This window comes from Botrytis cinerea, chromosome 7, assembly GCF_000143535.2.
Source record: "Botrytis cinerea B05.10 chromosome 7, complete sequence".
In the NCBI taxonomy this organism is placed as follows: domain Eukaryota; kingdom Fungi; phylum Ascomycota; class Leotiomycetes; order Helotiales; family Sclerotiniaceae; genus Botrytis; species Botrytis cinerea.
Window position 1 is genome coordinate 1,145,670 of NC_037316.1, and position 15,090 is coordinate 1,160,759.

The 15,090-nt window shown below is 44.4% G+C and overlaps 6 protein-coding genes across 7 annotated transcripts; 2 read left to right on the plus strand and 4 right to left on the minus strand.

The window, feature by feature from the left end:
• Positions 1–59: 59 nt before the first annotated feature.
• Positions 60–2,346, plus strand: BCIN_07g03150 (hypothetical protein). 2 transcript variants are annotated; one of them, XM_024693971.1, is made up of 5 exons: positions 60–774; positions 874–905; positions 958–2,018; positions 2,070–2,155; positions 2,268–2,346. In XM_024693971.1, the coding sequence occupies exons 1-5, from the start codon at positions 207–209 to the stop codon at positions 2,270–2,272; spliced, it is 1,752 nt and encodes a 583-aa protein (XP_024549760.1). In that variant the 5' UTR covers positions 60–206; the 3' UTR covers positions 2,273–2,346. The 2 variants fall into 2 exon arrangements, with proteins under 2 accessions (XP_024549760.1, XP_024549759.1); XM_024693970.1 differs by having other exon boundaries at positions 2,070–2,346.
• A 55-nt stretch (positions 2,347–2,401) lies between these two features.
• On the minus strand, positions 2,402–3,683 carry Bcaps2. Its single transcript, XM_001558551.2, has 4 exons — positions 3,378–3,683; positions 3,236–3,305; positions 2,957–3,184; positions 2,402–2,851 (listed from the first exon to the last, which is right to left on the minus strand). The coding sequence occupies exons 1-4, from the start codon at positions 3,410–3,412 to the stop codon at positions 2,750–2,752; spliced, it is 435 nt and encodes a 144-aa protein (XP_001558601.1). The 5' UTR covers positions 3,413–3,683; the 3' UTR covers positions 2,402–2,749.
• Positions 3,684–5,232: 1,549 nt separating this feature from the next.
• Positions 5,233–7,358, minus strand: BCIN_07g03170 (hypothetical protein). Its single transcript, XM_001558550.2, has 4 exons — positions 6,922–7,358; positions 6,745–6,804; positions 6,222–6,685; positions 5,233–6,168 (listed from the first exon to the last, which is right to left on the minus strand). The coding sequence occupies exons 1-4, from the start codon at positions 7,007–7,009 to the stop codon at positions 5,740–5,742; spliced, it is 1,041 nt and encodes a 346-aa protein (XP_001558600.1). The 5' UTR covers positions 7,010–7,358; the 3' UTR covers positions 5,233–5,739.
• Positions 7,359–8,464: 1,106 nt separating this feature from the next.
• On the minus strand, positions 8,465–10,492 carry BCIN_07g03180 (hypothetical protein). Its single transcript, XM_024693972.1, has one exon. It carries the CDS (start codon positions 10,227–10,229, stop codon positions 9,411–9,413), a length of 819 nt encoding a protein of 272 aa, XP_024549761.1. The 5' UTR covers positions 10,230–10,492; the 3' UTR covers positions 8,465–9,410.
• Positions 10,493–11,003: 511 nt separating this feature from the next.
• On the minus strand, positions 11,004–12,885 carry BCIN_07g03190 (hypothetical protein). The gene is made up of 2 exons (XM_001558548.2): positions 12,088–12,885; positions 11,004–11,999 (listed from the first exon to the last, which is right to left on the minus strand). The coding sequence occupies exons 1-2, from the start codon at positions 12,323–12,325 to the stop codon at positions 11,137–11,139; spliced, it is 1,101 nt and encodes a 366-aa protein (XP_001558598.1). The 5' UTR covers positions 12,326–12,885; the 3' UTR covers positions 11,004–11,136.
• Positions 12,886–13,031: 146 nt separating this feature from the next.
• BCIN_07g03200 (hypothetical protein) lies at positions 13,032–15,049 on the plus strand. The gene has a single exon (XM_001558547.2). It carries the CDS (start codon positions 13,080–13,082, stop codon positions 14,775–14,777), a length of 1,698 nt encoding a protein of 565 aa, XP_001558597.2. The 5' UTR covers positions 13,032–13,079; the 3' UTR covers positions 14,778–15,049.
• The last annotated feature ends 41 nt before the right edge of the window (positions 15,050–15,090 follow it).

A 15,090-nucleotide genomic window follows, 5' to 3' on the forward strand; every position in this document is an offset into this window, starting at 1 on the left:
AGAACAAGATAAGGTAATCAAGGCAACCTCGAACATATAAACAACATCCAATCAAAGCAGATGGACTCGAAGAGAGAAGGTGCAAAGAGAGAAGGTGCATTGGGTCCGTGCGGCATCAAATAACAAACAACAACTTCCTTTTTTCCAAAGACCTTCAACTTTGATCAACTCTTACCATTTTTTATTATCAATGTATACACCTCAAGATGTTTCCTGGAAAAGAAAGTCGACATCAGAGTGCGTGGGAGGAAGAAGCTTTATTAGAGCTTCTCTTTAGAGCCCCAAATTTAGTAACTAATGATGATCTGCTAAACATCTCTTTGAGCAACTTAGCCAAGAATGTGAACGATGAATTATCAGCTTCTTTCATCATGAAGATATACTGTCGATGGCTCGAAGTCCATCGGAGAAGCCCATTACAATTATTTAAAGCTTGGCCAAACACGATTAAGCAGTGGGTGGAATCATTGGAACACCGCGGAGTTGACAAGGAAATAGTAATAGCACACGTTGTGGACTGGAAGAAAGACAATGGTCCTTCCACGATTAATGGCGCGAAAGGATGGATCGAGGAAAAGCACCTTCCTTCCGTTGGCGAGATTGAAAGAGTGTTTGATGAAAAACATAGCTTAAACGAAGATAAACCTTCGGATAAAGGATGCTTTGATAGAGGTGAGTATCGATCGGACAGGCCCTCAAGCAAATCAGATCTTGGAGGCGCTCGTTCAGAGTATGTCCCATCGAGCTACATCTGCAATCGATGCGGGAAGAATGGTATGGACCCTTTTCAAAATACACTCCGATGATGAAAGTCTTTATCTCCATCACCGTCATCACCTCCTGGAGCAAGTAATGACCACTAACAATGAATAGGCCACTTGGTCAAACAATGTCCAACAAATATGGTGGATAATCATGATAAAAATACCACGAGGAAGATTGCTGATAGATTTCCAGGACCCTGCTTTTGACATGAAGCCACCGGAGTCATACAAATGCTCAATTTGCAACAAATCCGGAAAGCACTGGTATTCGCTATGCCCAGAGAACATCAGAGAAGACTCCATCACCCAAAAACGTCTGGTTGCTAGGATGAAAGCCAGAACCGAAAAAAGGACTTTGGATAAGAGAGATGGCCACAAGGCTAAACGAGAGGGAACTTCAACATCAATCTATTCCAAAATAAAAGGCGCGGAGCGGGATTCGAGACATTGGCGAGTCAGAAAATTGGATACGTTTGAAAAGTCAGGTTCTTCTAAACGAGAACAAGCAATGGCTTTGGATCATGGTAGCGAGCGAGAACCAGAATTGTCAGCTCTTAACATGCTTGAACAACTTGCGGATATCGAGGAACGCATACACAGAGCCTCCATGGCTATGGCAGAAGATACCGGCATGACGATGGAAGTCGTGGCAGAAGTGACTGGTGTGTCGATCTCCAATGTGGCCTCTACCATCATGGCAGCGAATCGCAAGCGTGCCCGCTCCATGGAAATGAGTGATATTGGTTTCAAGGAGCGTCAACGTACCATCAGACAAAAGGTTGAATGTGATGATAGAGAAGAGCTGATGCATTGTGTTGATGACACAAGATCCCTACATTTGGATGTTGAAAGACACAACGCAGATGCAAGGGGAATTTTCAAGGAAACGGATCCCTACAGTGCAGAATTTGAATTAAGCCAAAACCTTCCTGCCAGAAACTCGACAAATTCAACGCAAGATTCTATGCAAAGCCCACAGTCTGATTTGAACATGCGCCCACAAGAGGTTTCACCTATGGATACTTCTAGCGAAGACGACATCCGAACTCCTGTGGATGATATGGAAGCAGGGTGTGACTCGCCACCGGTTCGTTTAGAGACTCCAGAGAAAATCTATTCCGATTTTGTTAAAAGCCTGATTGCAAATCGAACAGAAGGTCAAATTGTAAACCTGAGAAGAGAACGCCATACAGCGATAAAGCTGTGGGATGAAGATGACCAACGTCGCAGGGGACAATTGCATATTTCAACATCGTAAGTTACATACCTGTTGTCTAAATAGGAGTGTGAGGTAACAATAATTAGATCACCGCAAAGCTCTTCTCCATTGTCTTCTGTTTCATGGACGGCCTCGGATCATACACTCGATCATTCACCTGGCCGAGTTTCAAGTAAGATTCCTTACTTCGGTCTTGACAAAAACACCTCAACCTCCCCAGACTCCGATATTGAAATACAAGAGCAAACTTCTGGAGACCAGGGACATGCTAATGATGGTAACAGCTTGACGGATGCAGCGGGTGACTAATCGTTATGACTATAGCAGTTTCGATCTGAAGGGGATCTTTAAATTGGCGAAACAGCGGATATCGAAAATGATGTAAGCAGCTACTTCGCAAAATCTGGGTTGTTTTTATTACACAGACTTTGACAATTATTTTGCTTCTAAAGTAGCTTTTTGAAGTTGCTGTTGTATGAGAGTTGAAGGTTGGGAGGTATGGTACACTGAGTGATAGGTGACAAGAGAAGAGCATTTTAGCTTGCTATTTGTGCAAGGAGAGAAACATATGAATCAGAGTACCTCAATAATGGTGCCGCTCGCGTGACAAATCTAGGTTTTGACTGTAAATTCGCCTTGCGCCAGTTTTATGCCTGCAGTTAAACTCCTAAACTCCTAACTTTCCCTTTGGTATCGACTGCTACGAGCTGCTTACTGCCATTACTGTTGACCAATTTTAGTAGACCAGCCTCTTATGTTTCCACAATCATTCCAATTTATCCAGATGCTCCAACCTCGTCAAAACAACTTGTTTACTCGTCTCCTCAATTTCTCCAGCCAAAAATACTTCATCTAATATGGCGTACACCTATCATCCCGAAAAATCAGCACCATTCCATTCCCTTTTCATCTCCTCCTCGCACTCTCTAATCTGAAATTACCAATCCCTGATTCCCTCAGAGGGGAAACATACCTTATAAAAATTAAACACCAAATCCAATTCACACACATTCCCGAAAAAGCTATCCAGCACCTCGACAAAAAAATGTATCGCCTCTAGATACGCCAACTCATTATCATTCGCATCGACGCACGCGCAGAAGAAGAGACCCGCATAGCGACGATAGACAATTTTATTATTGCGAAACTCGACGAAATTCGATTGGTATTTTTGATCGCGCGGGGCTACGAGTCGATGCACCTGGTGGGTTGTTAGATTGGAAGTTGCGAGAATAGGGGGAGGACAATGTACTTCGCCCTTGAGCTTGATCTTCTCTTCATCGTTGTAGGGAGCGTACCATTTCGCGAGTCGGGTTTTACCTCTGTGTGCAGGGGAATGCGTGGTTAGAGATGAGGGGTGGATTGGGAGAGGGGAGGGAGTGGGAATTACGTACTGGCGGTTTTGTATCAGGACGAAGGAGAGAACCATTGTGTGTTTGGCTTGCAGCTTTTGAAAGGGAGGGCGATGGTTGTGAGATGAGGTGAGGTTATGGGAGGTCCGGATATTACGGTGGTCGAGATGTGGCTGTGGGGTGGGTGGGTGCGTTTAGTGCACTGTAGCTTGAGAGCCGAACGTTACGAGAAGATATGATATGATATGATATGGATGCGGGTTTACGAATGTCATTTTGCTGGAAATGCATTTTACAATTTGGGGGGTTTCAACTCTATATTGGTTGAAAGTATGGGACATGTTGTTCAGGAGTTAAACTTATACGTGCAAACTGTTACGATGTTAAATGATTGAATTTCTAAATCTCAGTCTCGAACAAATTGGTTGGGGGTGAATAGATAGCCCCTTTTTGATTGCTTTTCGAGCTGGATTCATCATGGACAGTTTTACCGAGTGGTTGTAAAATTGACTTTCGGATCTAGTGTTTCTTCAATGATTCATATGGGGGTTTTGAGTGAAGTACTTTTGTATTTATTTACTGGTACATTTGCGATAATAACTTGGGTTGCTTCAAACAGAAGTTGAAGCAATTTGCTCCAAACACATCGGGTTAGTTGAACTAGATGGTGTTGAGTGGACTACACATTCAGCTGGAGTTTACGGCCTTCCTCCTCTTATACATTTTGCTATTATTCTGGTTGCTCCGCTCTGCGCCGTGGGAGGAAGAAAGTGGCTTTTCTCAACTATGACAAATCTCTCGTCGCGAGTTGCCCGAGTCTGGCATGAGCATGGCTCTCTCACTCTCACCCGTCACAAATCCAATCAGTATTTACTACGTACCCAAACACTCCATGAATCCCTCCGCTACACTCTCCAGACTCTCCGAAACACTCACTCATCCTACATAGCTCGAAGTGTGGCAGAACCGTATTTGCATTCCCATTTAGCATTTCCTAAGCATGATTGCCTGCAGCGACTCCAGTGCGTCTCTTCGTTCTGATCGCGAATATCTTGTATATTTCTCGAGATATTTTAATACTCTTGGTGACCAACACCCCTTGAAACTTCATGGGGCTTTACAAATTTCTATCCCAGAAGTAAACTTGCACTCGTGCTCAGAAAACAGCCAATGTTCACTAATCTCCTAGCCCCTTTTCAACCCAACCCTCTTCTCTCCTCTCCTCTCTTCTTCCCTCAACCACCAAGACCCCAGATTTACCGCCCCGAAAGCCCCGTAGACTCACTCAGAAACACGACCAAGAGATCCAATCTCAACACAGGAAAACTCTCTAAAGAGTCATGTGCATAGTAATCCTACCCACATTACATAGTTATAATTTCCAATGAGCAACATTCCCATTCCGAATCACGACTTAATACTAGAATCTCGAGTTCATTGCACCAATCTCCTGAACCTTTTTCTCCCAACCTGTTATGATATACATACCATACACTCATTTATCATAATAAGTAGCTAGCTAGCTACCAGGTCAGATATCCGTGTACAGACACTATATATATCATCTCTACTGCAGATCAGCACCATCATCAGTACCACCAGTATCAGCACCGGCGTCGGCACCAACATCAACTTCAACCTCAATCCCAATTCCCCAATGCACGACACGGGGGCTACCTAGTATTACCCCTCAACAGCCATAATGACGTCATTCTAATAAAATCACTAATCTCACCTAGGGAGGCACACACAACTAGACATCCTCCTCCAAAATATCCCGCCCAAGCGAAAGATTCCAATATAGTGTGCAACATACCTACCTACCTACTTAACTACCTGTCTAGTAGAACCAATATGCACCCTAGACCTTGAAATCACTTCACAAAGATTCATCACGTCAAACATATAAAGTAAAGATTTTTAAAAACTTTCATTTTAATTTCAGAAAAAGAACTATAATGCCCTCCCTATGTCCGTAAACAACGCAAACGCTCCCTATAAAATATCATCAATAACCGTATAGTCATTCCTACCAACCCATTCCACTCCATCCCATCCATCCATTAGAAGATACCCACTTGGAACCAACCAAAAGGCAGCGACCGACAGAACTAAAGAAGTCGCACAACTAAATAAAAAAAAAGAGAAAAAGCTTCACAGACAACAAAGTTTGCCGTGCATTCGTGCTAGTCCCTGTATTTCCTTCACCGGATTTCGTAATATGGTAATCGTCGTATGTATATCAACCTGCGTGATTCTCGCTGACTCCTCATGTTCTCTCAGCTAATATCATGATATAAATTTTTGCTTTTGTATTTGGACCCCTCAGCCGAAGATGTATTGACCTCTCTTATGAGAGTTGTAAGGAGTCCCCTTTCCACGATGTGTTGCATTTCTGCTAGATTTATGCAGCAATGAGTGGCTCCTCCTCAGCAGCAATTCCGGATTTGAACTCTTCCTTTGGTGCTGTTGGGAAATCCTCCTCCTTGATACCGTTGGCCTTGGCGGTTGGGGAGGCAACTCTGCTAGCCTCTGGAGATCCAGAGCGGCTTCGAGCACTTCCGATCATTTCTTGTGCCTTGTGAGCATACTCTCCAGCGTATTGCTTCGTGGTCTCGGCAACATGCGAAGCGTGTTGGCTGGCAAGTTGCTTGACTTGTTCGGTTTGTTGGTTGACAATGCTTGAGATTTGAGCAAGAGTGTTGTCAATAAGCTCCTTGTTGGTCTTGTAAACAAGTGGGGAGATGAAGAGAACGGAAGTAGCGATGAGAGAGAGACCCCAGAATGGGATAAGTTTGATCAAGTAGTAGGAAATGAAAGATCCAATCAAGGCCTATCTGAGTCAGTATTCTGTATTTTACAGCAAGGAATTTGAGGATCTCTTACAGTGAGAGAAACAAATACGTTCTCGGCAAAGAGAACACGTTGTGACTCAATGACGAAGAAGTTGATAAGCTCATGGACGTCACCGAGTAAGCTATCAAGAGTTTCTTTAGAAACCGTGTAATACTTCTTAGGTCTAAATTGAGAAGTGAGTCCATGCGAGAAAGCTAGCTTTCCGAGACCTTCTGCAAGAACCGTCACAAACAAAGTCATGTATGTAATCTTGAATGAATATCGGAGAATGTCAAGATATCTGGCAGCGAAGATGAATGCAACGGTAGAAAGGTATGCAATTCCAGACGCACGAGGATTCTCCCATGACAACAAATTGTAGAAGAAGGAATGGTAATGTGTGAGTTGTTGGCCGGTAGCTGTTTGAGTGGTAGGAGTGGTGCGAGAGTTTGCGAGGTTGGAAAATTCGACCTGAGTCTTTTGATGTTGGTCTCGTACATTATCTGCCATTGGGCCTGTGGAGAAAATGTCAGTATTATGGGTTGTAAACACATGTGATGGGAAATTATCGTACCGTTCACGACACTTTGAGTGATAGGGTGATTTCCAACAGCGTTGGCAGCTGCAGATGCATCTAAATTGATTGATTAGTTGATTTTCTGTATTGATATTATTGTGCGAAGTTGTGAACTATTTCAGAATTAGCGATAAAGACTTTGGTGGTTTGGTTGATAGATATAGCTTACCTTACTGTCATAGGCTGCATTCTTTGCGTTCTCCATTGTGCTGGCAGTCCCTTCTGTGGAAGTTGTGCTGGCGTTGGAAGGAAAATCTGACATAGTATGTATGGAAATTGATGGTTGTGTGTGGAAGAAGGGAAACAGTCGAGGAAGCTTGTGATGATAAGCTTGTGATGGAAAGGCGGTTGTGTTGTTGTTGTGATGGTGGTGGTGGTGGATTCTTTGAAGTTGTCTTTGGCAAGAGGGCTTCTTGTTTAAAAGAAAGCAAATTACTAAGTAGTGGTAGTCTTTCACAATTTATCAATTGAATTGCAATTATGACGAAAGCTGGCAAGAAGAACTTCGATCGATTCTTTTGTCCTTTTCTTTCTGGCCTACGAAAAGCTGCAGTAGTGGGTTGAGAAATGGGAAGAAAGTGGAGTCAATTATGGTCGCACTTGCACACGCCAAACAACTTGGAGAGGGAGAGCTTGATATGGATTTATTTTTGGTTCTAGCGAGAGCAAATGCGGTTTAGCGCGAAAGGAAGCACGCGAGCAATCCTGTTCTTTGTGGTCTTTGGCCTGGGATGTGTCTGGATATCAAGGTTACCGGCGTGTACAGCACCTGGGCAGTAGGGAGGAGGTACGGGAGCAGGTCCTCTCGCCGGCAGAGCACTCTAGAGCACTCTGTAGATGCTGGATCGCCAGGGAGACAGCAGGCAGGTCGCCATCACATTGGATGCTGGAACTGCACATTGGAGTCATTGGACACTGCACACTGGAACTGCACATTGGACGACAGAGTCAGGATGCGACGGACGACGGACGACGGACGACGGACGGGGCACGTCATAATCGAAGCGCCACACTAGAAAATCGGGTACGCACGGTTACAGCTGATTACAGCTGATTACGGCTGATTACAGAATTATTACAGACTACAGTTACATTGCTACGGAATCCCATCTAACCCAGTCCATACAGCATGCTCCGGACCTGGTGAATATGCCTATCTAGGCATATAACCACTTGTATTTTATCATTTATATCTTCATTGTTCATTGTTCATTGTTCATCCGTCACCCATGATTCATGATTCACGCCAGTCCTCACTGCTATACCAATTATTGGCAGAATCGTGGTCTTTCACGCCCGACCTAGCACTGACTACATTCTACTAGAAACAGAGACATCGCGAAAATATCTACTACTCCCTAGCACATACATATTTCGACCCAGTCGTTCCCTAGTCATTACGGATACCTCTCATGCAGACTCGCTCGCTTGCTTGCGTGGGTGTCTCTAATTGTCCATTGCTCTCACTGCTTTTGCCTTTGCTTTTTCCTTTTTTCCTTTTTGCATGTGATTCTTATCGCCCTGATGAATCATACGAAAAGTGCCAGTGCCGGCTCCAGCTCCAGTCCCTGTTTCCACGACTGGCTGACTGGCTGACTGGCTGTCCCAAAACACCTGCTGATGACGAAGATGCATGAAAAGGAGAACAACGTGCCTTTGGAGATATATAAGATGCAGTGACTCACATATCATCTGTACCAACTTTTCATCTATCACCTATCTTCTTTTACTTATTATCTGTCCTGTGTCAAGAGTTGAAGAATGAGGAAATCTCTCTTGTGCCTATCACCAGTTACATTGGAAGGGGCCAGATCCAGTAAGACATGGGATGAGGTGGGGGGATTCTAGCTAATTACTAGCTACTGAAGCACAATGCGTCACATCTTGTGGGATCCACCCACGCCTAAGAGGGTATCTCATTCCCGTCTTCATTTCGACTTTCCTGTGCCCAACCAATTATACGATTTCATTTCATCCTTCCTTAGGGTTTGCATGCTCTCGTACCCTAATGTGGACATGCTTCTCTTTCCCATATCGCTGCGAGCCAAAATAAAAATCTTTCCATCATTTCCGTGAAACCCTGGTGGCGTGTGGAGTGGAGTAGAGTATAGCGAGCACAGTTCTGGAATCTCAACTGATAAGGATTTCGGTGCCCCGCGAAGGATCTTTTGTGGGTATGTGTGTATCAGTGTATCAGTCCGACTGGATACACCATCGTGAAAATACTCTCCCGCATAAGTATGGAAAATCAACTTATCCATCTCGATTATTCCGAGGCCATTAAAACGAGCATCTTTTGAAGAGTTTACTTTCCGTCTGACTTCTGAATCAAGCCATACACCTAACGATGTTTCGTCCGTTGCGACCGAATTCTTGCTCCACGTAGGTAATTTGCATGTTTGCATTGAACATCAAATGTTGGTTGGGCACGCGCTCAGGATCCACGAAGGCGAGGAAACAATTCGTGGCTTCAATAAATAGCTGTCTACTATTCATTCTGTCGACTGTCAGTTTAAGTGACTCCAAATTGACTTATTCGATAACTCGCGCCCGGAAAGCATATAGGGTTCAAAGAAACAAATTGCTATTATATCCTAAAATACAAGCTAACACAGAAACAACCAACCAACAAACAAACATGCAACAAACCCCCCAATTCTCAATCAAGGCATATGATCAGGATAGGCCACAACCTGACTCATGACATGAGTACACAACTCACTACTCTGTCCCACCGTCTGCACTGTGTTCCAGTCCAGATACCCATAAATCCACTCTCCCGGGCTCATCAGCGCCGCCGGCGTATAATTCGCACAGTGCTTCACATAGATCAAATCGTCCAGGACATTGATATCCAGCCCCGCAGTCGTCATGGGCACCTCGCTCAAATTGCATAGAAAGGCTAGAGTACCGTAATAGTCAGGGGGACGAAAAGCACCATACAGAGCGGTCATGCTATCTTGGTTCGCCATACCGACCCCGAAACAGGGCCATCCGGGAGATATGGTAGCGCAGATACTGGTTGTGTTGGCTTGAAGAATTTTGCGCGCTAGGTTGGTAGCGGCTTCGGGGAGGAAACCAGCTCCGCAAGTTGCGGTGGCGGCAGTGGCAGAGGCGGCGAAATCGGCGGCGAGGGTTCCGGTTGTTTGGATTGTGCTGGCGGAAGAAGTGGAAGAAGAAGTAGGTGAAGTAGTGGAAGAAGAACCAGTAGATGAAGTCTTCTCAGTGGAACATGAAGAGGCCGATAACGAACACTCCGTCTTTTTCGCCCTTTCCATTATCGCAGCCGCAAAAGCATTGCCAATAAAGAAAAATAGAAACACCCTATGAAGTCTCATCAGGTAGTTTTCCGAACGAAATATTTCACAGTACGAGCTAAGTTCCACACGATCCTCGAAAGAGGCGAGAGGAAAACAGAATTCAAGTATCGTCGTCAAGGGTGTGGATACATCAATGGTAACAAGAATCGATGAAATTTTCATATGCTGAAGAGGAATCTGCGCAGTGAGTTTATGTATGGATATTCCCTTTGTCTTCACTGTTGGACAAGTCGGTCATTACATAGGCTAGGCCACATCTCTCATCGTTGTATGTCCATGAGTCCGCATACTCAACCAGATCAGGTCGGAAGTAACGTATATATGACACCGTAACACCTTGCGAGAGACCCAGAGCGTATCACGCGTATTGGGATTTGATTGTTCTGGATTCTCGAATAGCTTTGGGGTTTTTGTGGGATGTGGACTTTTTTTTGGAGGGGGGGGGGGGGGGGGGGAGTCGAGATTTTTACATATATGTGGAATGTTATATTATTTAGTAGATAATAATTACATCCATCGAGTCTATTATTTCCATATATTATACACACTATTACCATAACAATACCATAACTATAACCATAACATAAACAACCAATCAATCCCCAAATTCTCCTATCTCACAATCATTTCTTTCTCGCTCTGTATCTCCGTACATCTATCCATCCATCCATCCATCAACACACTTCATAAAATCGATGTATACGTACAAGCAAAGGTCAAAGGATCACACTAAGCGCTCACATACTGCGGAAGGATTTCATGACATTGCATCTATTGGGTTGGCATGCGAGGACCGCGTCTATCTATCCTGAGGTATGTATTGGGATGGGGGCTTGGCGATGGAGTGCGTGGTGTGTTGTATTGTGTTTGGAGGATTAGGTGGTGTAGGAGCTAGATCATGTGAGAGGCACGCGTGGGGTTTCTTCTGATGGAGTGTGGACTTTGGAATTCGGAATTTGCATTTTGTTGTTCTGAGAATCATTTTTATTGGTTTGGTTTGTTTTGTAAGCGGTTGTCTAAAAGTACATGAAGTAACTGTATATGTCGAAAATCTTCTCTCCAATTCCCCTTAAAGCAAAGGTTTTAACGCCTCCGCCGTTTCAATCGAACTCTCCTTAAAGTTCCTATATTTGAATCCCATTTCCCTCTCTGCCTTCTCTCCACTTATATGCACTCCCCCCGGAAGCCATTCCACACTCTCTACCTTTTCTGTTTCCTTATTATATCCTACATAATCTTTCCCGGGAGTCCCAACCACGATCTTCGCAAGAGCTTCCTCATCCCCCTTCTCCTTGAAATACTCCCGCAGGATATCAGCCTGTCCCTGTGCGGGACCTGGGCCCGAACACGCGATGTAGCGCTCCCCGTCTGATTTTTCGGGGTGTTCGTACGCCCAGATATGCATGTCCGCTACATCGCGCACGTCTACGGTACTGCTGCTGCCGGCGTCAGCAGGGATGGTTTTGGTGGCGCCGGTAAGGATTTTGTAGATGGGTTGGAGGGTGTCGTTTAGTTTCTCGCCTGTTTCGGGGAGGTATGCTGGGGGTCCGAGGACGTAGGCGGGGTTAATGGTTGCGATTGCGAAGGAGGGGGAACGCTCAGTGCGGAATTTCCAGACGGCTTCTTCAGCGGCGGTTTTGGAGGCGCCGTAGAGGACTCCGGCGCGGGTAGGACGGCTTTCTTTGAGATCTTCTTGGGCTTGGGCGAGGAAGACGGAGGCAAAGTCGCTTTCGGTGAAGGTGTAGTCGTCGGTGCGGGGATTGAAGACGGCGATGATGGAGGAGGTTATCACTACAGCTTTGAGTTGGGGTCCGGCTTTTAGGGCGGAAAAGAGAGCGGTTTTGGTGCCTTCTACGGCTGGAGTGACAACTTGGGCGTAGGTGTCAAGCTTCATGTCTATGGGAGATGCAGTGTGGAAGATTCCATCGACGCCTGGTATATTGGTTAGTCCAATTCACTTCAACTCAGACCACCCGTTGAGAGTGAGGGGAGTAAGGAGAATGAGGAGATTGAGACTAACCTTGAACAGCTTCATCGAAAGCACCAGAAATTGTCATATCAGGTACTTCATATATCTTTACTCGGTCAATGTAAGGTGCATAAGGACCTTTGAGCAATGGTTCCGCACTAGAGACACGACGAGTGGTGCCGCGAACAGAATAGCCGGCTTGAAGGAGATGCAGACCTAGGACACTGGCTATATAGCCATTGATGCCGGTTATAAGGACTGTCTTGTTGTTTGAGGATGGAATTGCCATTTTGAAGTAGGATAAATAGAATTACTGTTGTATAAATGACTGATTGACTTATAGAAATAACAGGCAATGAAGTGAACTACTTCTTTTGACGTTTTGTATCCTTATATACTCTTGATATATGATTGGAACTTTGATTGAAAGGGACTGTTCTACATGATGAACCTACATACATATATATATACCTAATCCCCTTCTCGAGGGCTCCACACAAAGCACCCAGTATGTCGAAACCGGCCACGTTACTAAGTCTGAGAATGGTGATTAGTATTCCTGCTGAGAAACCATTTTCCAATATACACCTTTATGTCGTCAAGCTTAGAAATCCATTGTAGAATCATTCTAAATAGGAAATAGTTGCAAGGCATTAATCCGCTTCGGAGGTTCTGTTTCTGTGTCTTTATATGATCAGTAATCGAAGCCGAGACGTTAAGGGTTGAGATTGACACAACCGAGACGAGTGCTAATTAGGTTAGACCGATAAATATGTAAATTTACTTGCTAGGAGTTGATTAATTAGGTAATCAATGAGTTACAGGCAGGGAGGAGAATAATAACAATTCTTAGCAATCTGAACGAGAGAAAGACAGAAAAAAAATAAGATGTGCAACAAAACAAATGTGTCAGACTAGTCACATGAGCGGTCAACGCACTTCATCTCACAATAGAAGGCGGTGTAAAATATTAACGGTTTAAAATAATTCCACATGAACTTCAAATCCTTTAGAATTCATACACCATCAGCCATCTCATAGTCATGAGTACTACTAAATTCATTCCATCGCGCCCTCTATTACGTTATCTCGATGAGAAGATATCCAATACCTCAGTCCGCCCGTTGTGCCACCTAGTAACACAGCAGTCATCTACGAATTCGTTGCGCCGTTCCATCCTACTTCGCCCTCCACAACAATGTCGCCATATTATGTTGTCACGAATCGCGGAAAGGACAAGACATGGAAAATTGCAAGCTGATAATCATAAGATTCTGGATTATGTTAAGACATCACTCTTTTCTCAAACGGATTATCAATCACAGAAGATTATATTATGGGTAGAAGCGGATAAAAAGCCTTACAGCAAACCACACAAGTTTATCGGCGTAATGTCGATTGGTGATGTGATGAAAGGCTACCTGTGTAATAGGGAAGAATCATTGTTGGATCCAGGAGAAGGGACAAGCTGGATGCTGGTGCCTAGAACTGGGTTCCAAAACATCTCAAGGGGAGAGCGTCATGAACTAAAGGGGATAGCTAAACGTATTGGTGATCTGGGAGCAACAAATCTTGGCGAATATATTTTGATCAAACGAAAATCATTCATGGTACCAAAGCCCGGGAAAGCAATGAAAACTAAAGGAGGTCGCGGCAATGCGAAACTTATAAATTTGACAAAGGATGTTACGGGCGATAACCTGAGCGTGATGTTGGCAAAAGCTTACTACTTCTTAGAGACTCGCGATTACAATGCAGAGTTTCACATACATTTCTCAAAAAACCTCAAGTTCAGCGAAGATGAGATGTTTCAAAAGATGATGGAAATGCCTGGTGGCCTGGCTCTACACCCCCAAGTCATTCAAAGCCAATTGCCTAGTAGTGCTCGGATTAATATAAAGCCTTGGAGTAATGGAAGAGAGCTTGTATGGGTTGTAGGGAAAAATGCATCGCGTCAACAAGAGCAATTGGTGTTACTTGCTAGGGATAATGTCATTAAGATGGAAGGAACTCATGAATTTGTAATCCACAGGGGCAAGGAGATGAGGAAAGATAGGAACTGGAGATTGAACGAAGACAAACGAGAGATTGAAACCTTGAAAAAGGAAGGCAAATCTTTCGACCATGTTCTTGAACGGCAAAGTAAAATCAATGCGCGTGAGGACAGTCTAAAATCGATGTTTAAGGAGGAAAAATTGGCACGAAGACAGAAAGAAAAGGATAGGAAGGCGCGAAGAATTGAAGAACGACTTAAATATCAAGCACGTGGGCGAGCCATGTTAGCTGGTCGTTTGGAGCGAAAGAGAACATTGAGGACTCGTTGGGAGCGAAGGAAACAAAACCTGAGAGCGATGGAGAGTGAAAGAAAAGAGCGGGATGCGATGAGAGCATCTTTCCTAGCCCGGAGGAGAGCGAGCAAGGCAGAACTAAAAGCTGAAGCTATGATAGGCACCGTGAAGTATTATTCGCGACCGGCACAGACAGCAGCAAACAGCGTGGAGCATAAAGGACCAGGTGTAAGAAAATTACGATTAATCAAGTTCAAGGAGACAGCAAGGGATGTAGCAAATAGAACGTCGCTTTTACGCTCTCCACGTCCTGCTGCACCGACTGCTTTGAGGATTAAGAGACAAAGGTCGCTGGGTCAAAGAAGGGCAACTGAAGTGAAGGCAAGAAGGGAGCTAGAGCTGAGGAGGAAGAGGGCAAGTCCTATTCGGTCAAAATTTGAGGATATGATATAGAATTTGGCTACGGGATAACTGTACATGTGGACGATACATTATGATACCTTCTGTTCATAGACAATCTCTACATTCGCTGAGGGTGTGTTTTAAAAAATCATTTCCTGCCTTGCCGCATGCCAAGAGCATATCACTTTGACATTACGAGAATTTTGGTGGCGGCTTTATCTGGTGTTATCATGAATTCGATGGGCTGTAATTCAAATTTAGGCTATTTATTCAGTTGTGGAAAGAGTCGTTTCTTTTCGATTCCAATTGCAGGCATTGAAACACTGTCGCATAGAGTCCTGTAGTTAGGATTGGCCAGGTACTC

Excerpts from the sequence above, each read along its gene's own strand:
- BCIN_07g03150 (XM_024693970.1), top strand. The coding sequence starts at position 207 with ATGTTTCCTGGAAAAGAAAGTCGACATCAGAGTGCGTGGGAGGAAGAA. Across the intron at positions 775-873 it reads CAATCGATGCGGGAAGAATG|GCCACTTGGTCAAACAATGT; the intron begins GTATGGACCCTT and ends AACAATGAATAG. Across the intron at positions 2,019-2,069 it reads CAATTGCATATTTCAACATC|ATCACCGCAAAGCTCTTCTC; the intron begins GTAAGTTACATA and ends AACAATAATTAG.
- Bcaps2 (XM_001558551.2), bottom strand. The coding sequence starts at position 3,412 with ATGGTTCTCTCCTTCGTCCTGATACAAAACCGCCA. Across the intron at positions 3,306-3,377 it reads GTCCTGATACAAAACCGCCA|AGGTAAAACCCGACTCGCGA; the intron begins GTACGTAATTCC and ends CCCTGCACACAG. Across the intron at positions 2,852-2,956 it reads TGGTGTTTAATTTTTATAAG|GTGTACGCCATATTAGATGA; the intron begins GTATGTTTCCCC and ends TCGGGATGATAG.
- BCIN_07g03170 (XM_001558550.2), bottom strand. The coding sequence starts at position 7,009 with ATGTCAGATTTTCCTTCCAACGCCAGCACAACTTCCACAGAAGGGACT. Across the intron at positions 6,805-6,921 it reads AAAGAATGCAGCCTATGACA|ATGCATCTGCAGCTGCCAAC; the intron begins GTAAGGTAAGCT and ends CAATCAATTTAG. Across the intron at positions 6,686-6,744 it reads CACTCAAAGTGTCGTGAACG|GCCCAATGGCAGATAATGTA; the intron begins GTACGATAATTT and ends TTTTCTCCACAG.
- BCIN_07g03180 (XM_024693972.1), bottom strand. The coding sequence starts at position 10,229 with ATGAAAATTTCATCGATTCTTGTTACCATTGATGTATCCACACCCTTG.
- BCIN_07g03190 (XM_001558548.2), bottom strand. The coding sequence starts at position 12,325 with ATGGCAATTCCATCCTCAAACAACAAGACAGTCCTTATAACCGGCATC. Across the intron at positions 12,000-12,087 it reads TTTCGATGAAGCTGTTCAAG|GCGTCGATGGAATCTTCCAC; the intron begins GTTAGTCTCAAT and ends CCAATATACCAG.
- BCIN_07g03200 (XM_001558547.2), top strand. The coding sequence starts at position 13,080 with ATGAGTACTACTAAATTCATTCCATCGCGCCCTCTATTACGTTATCTC.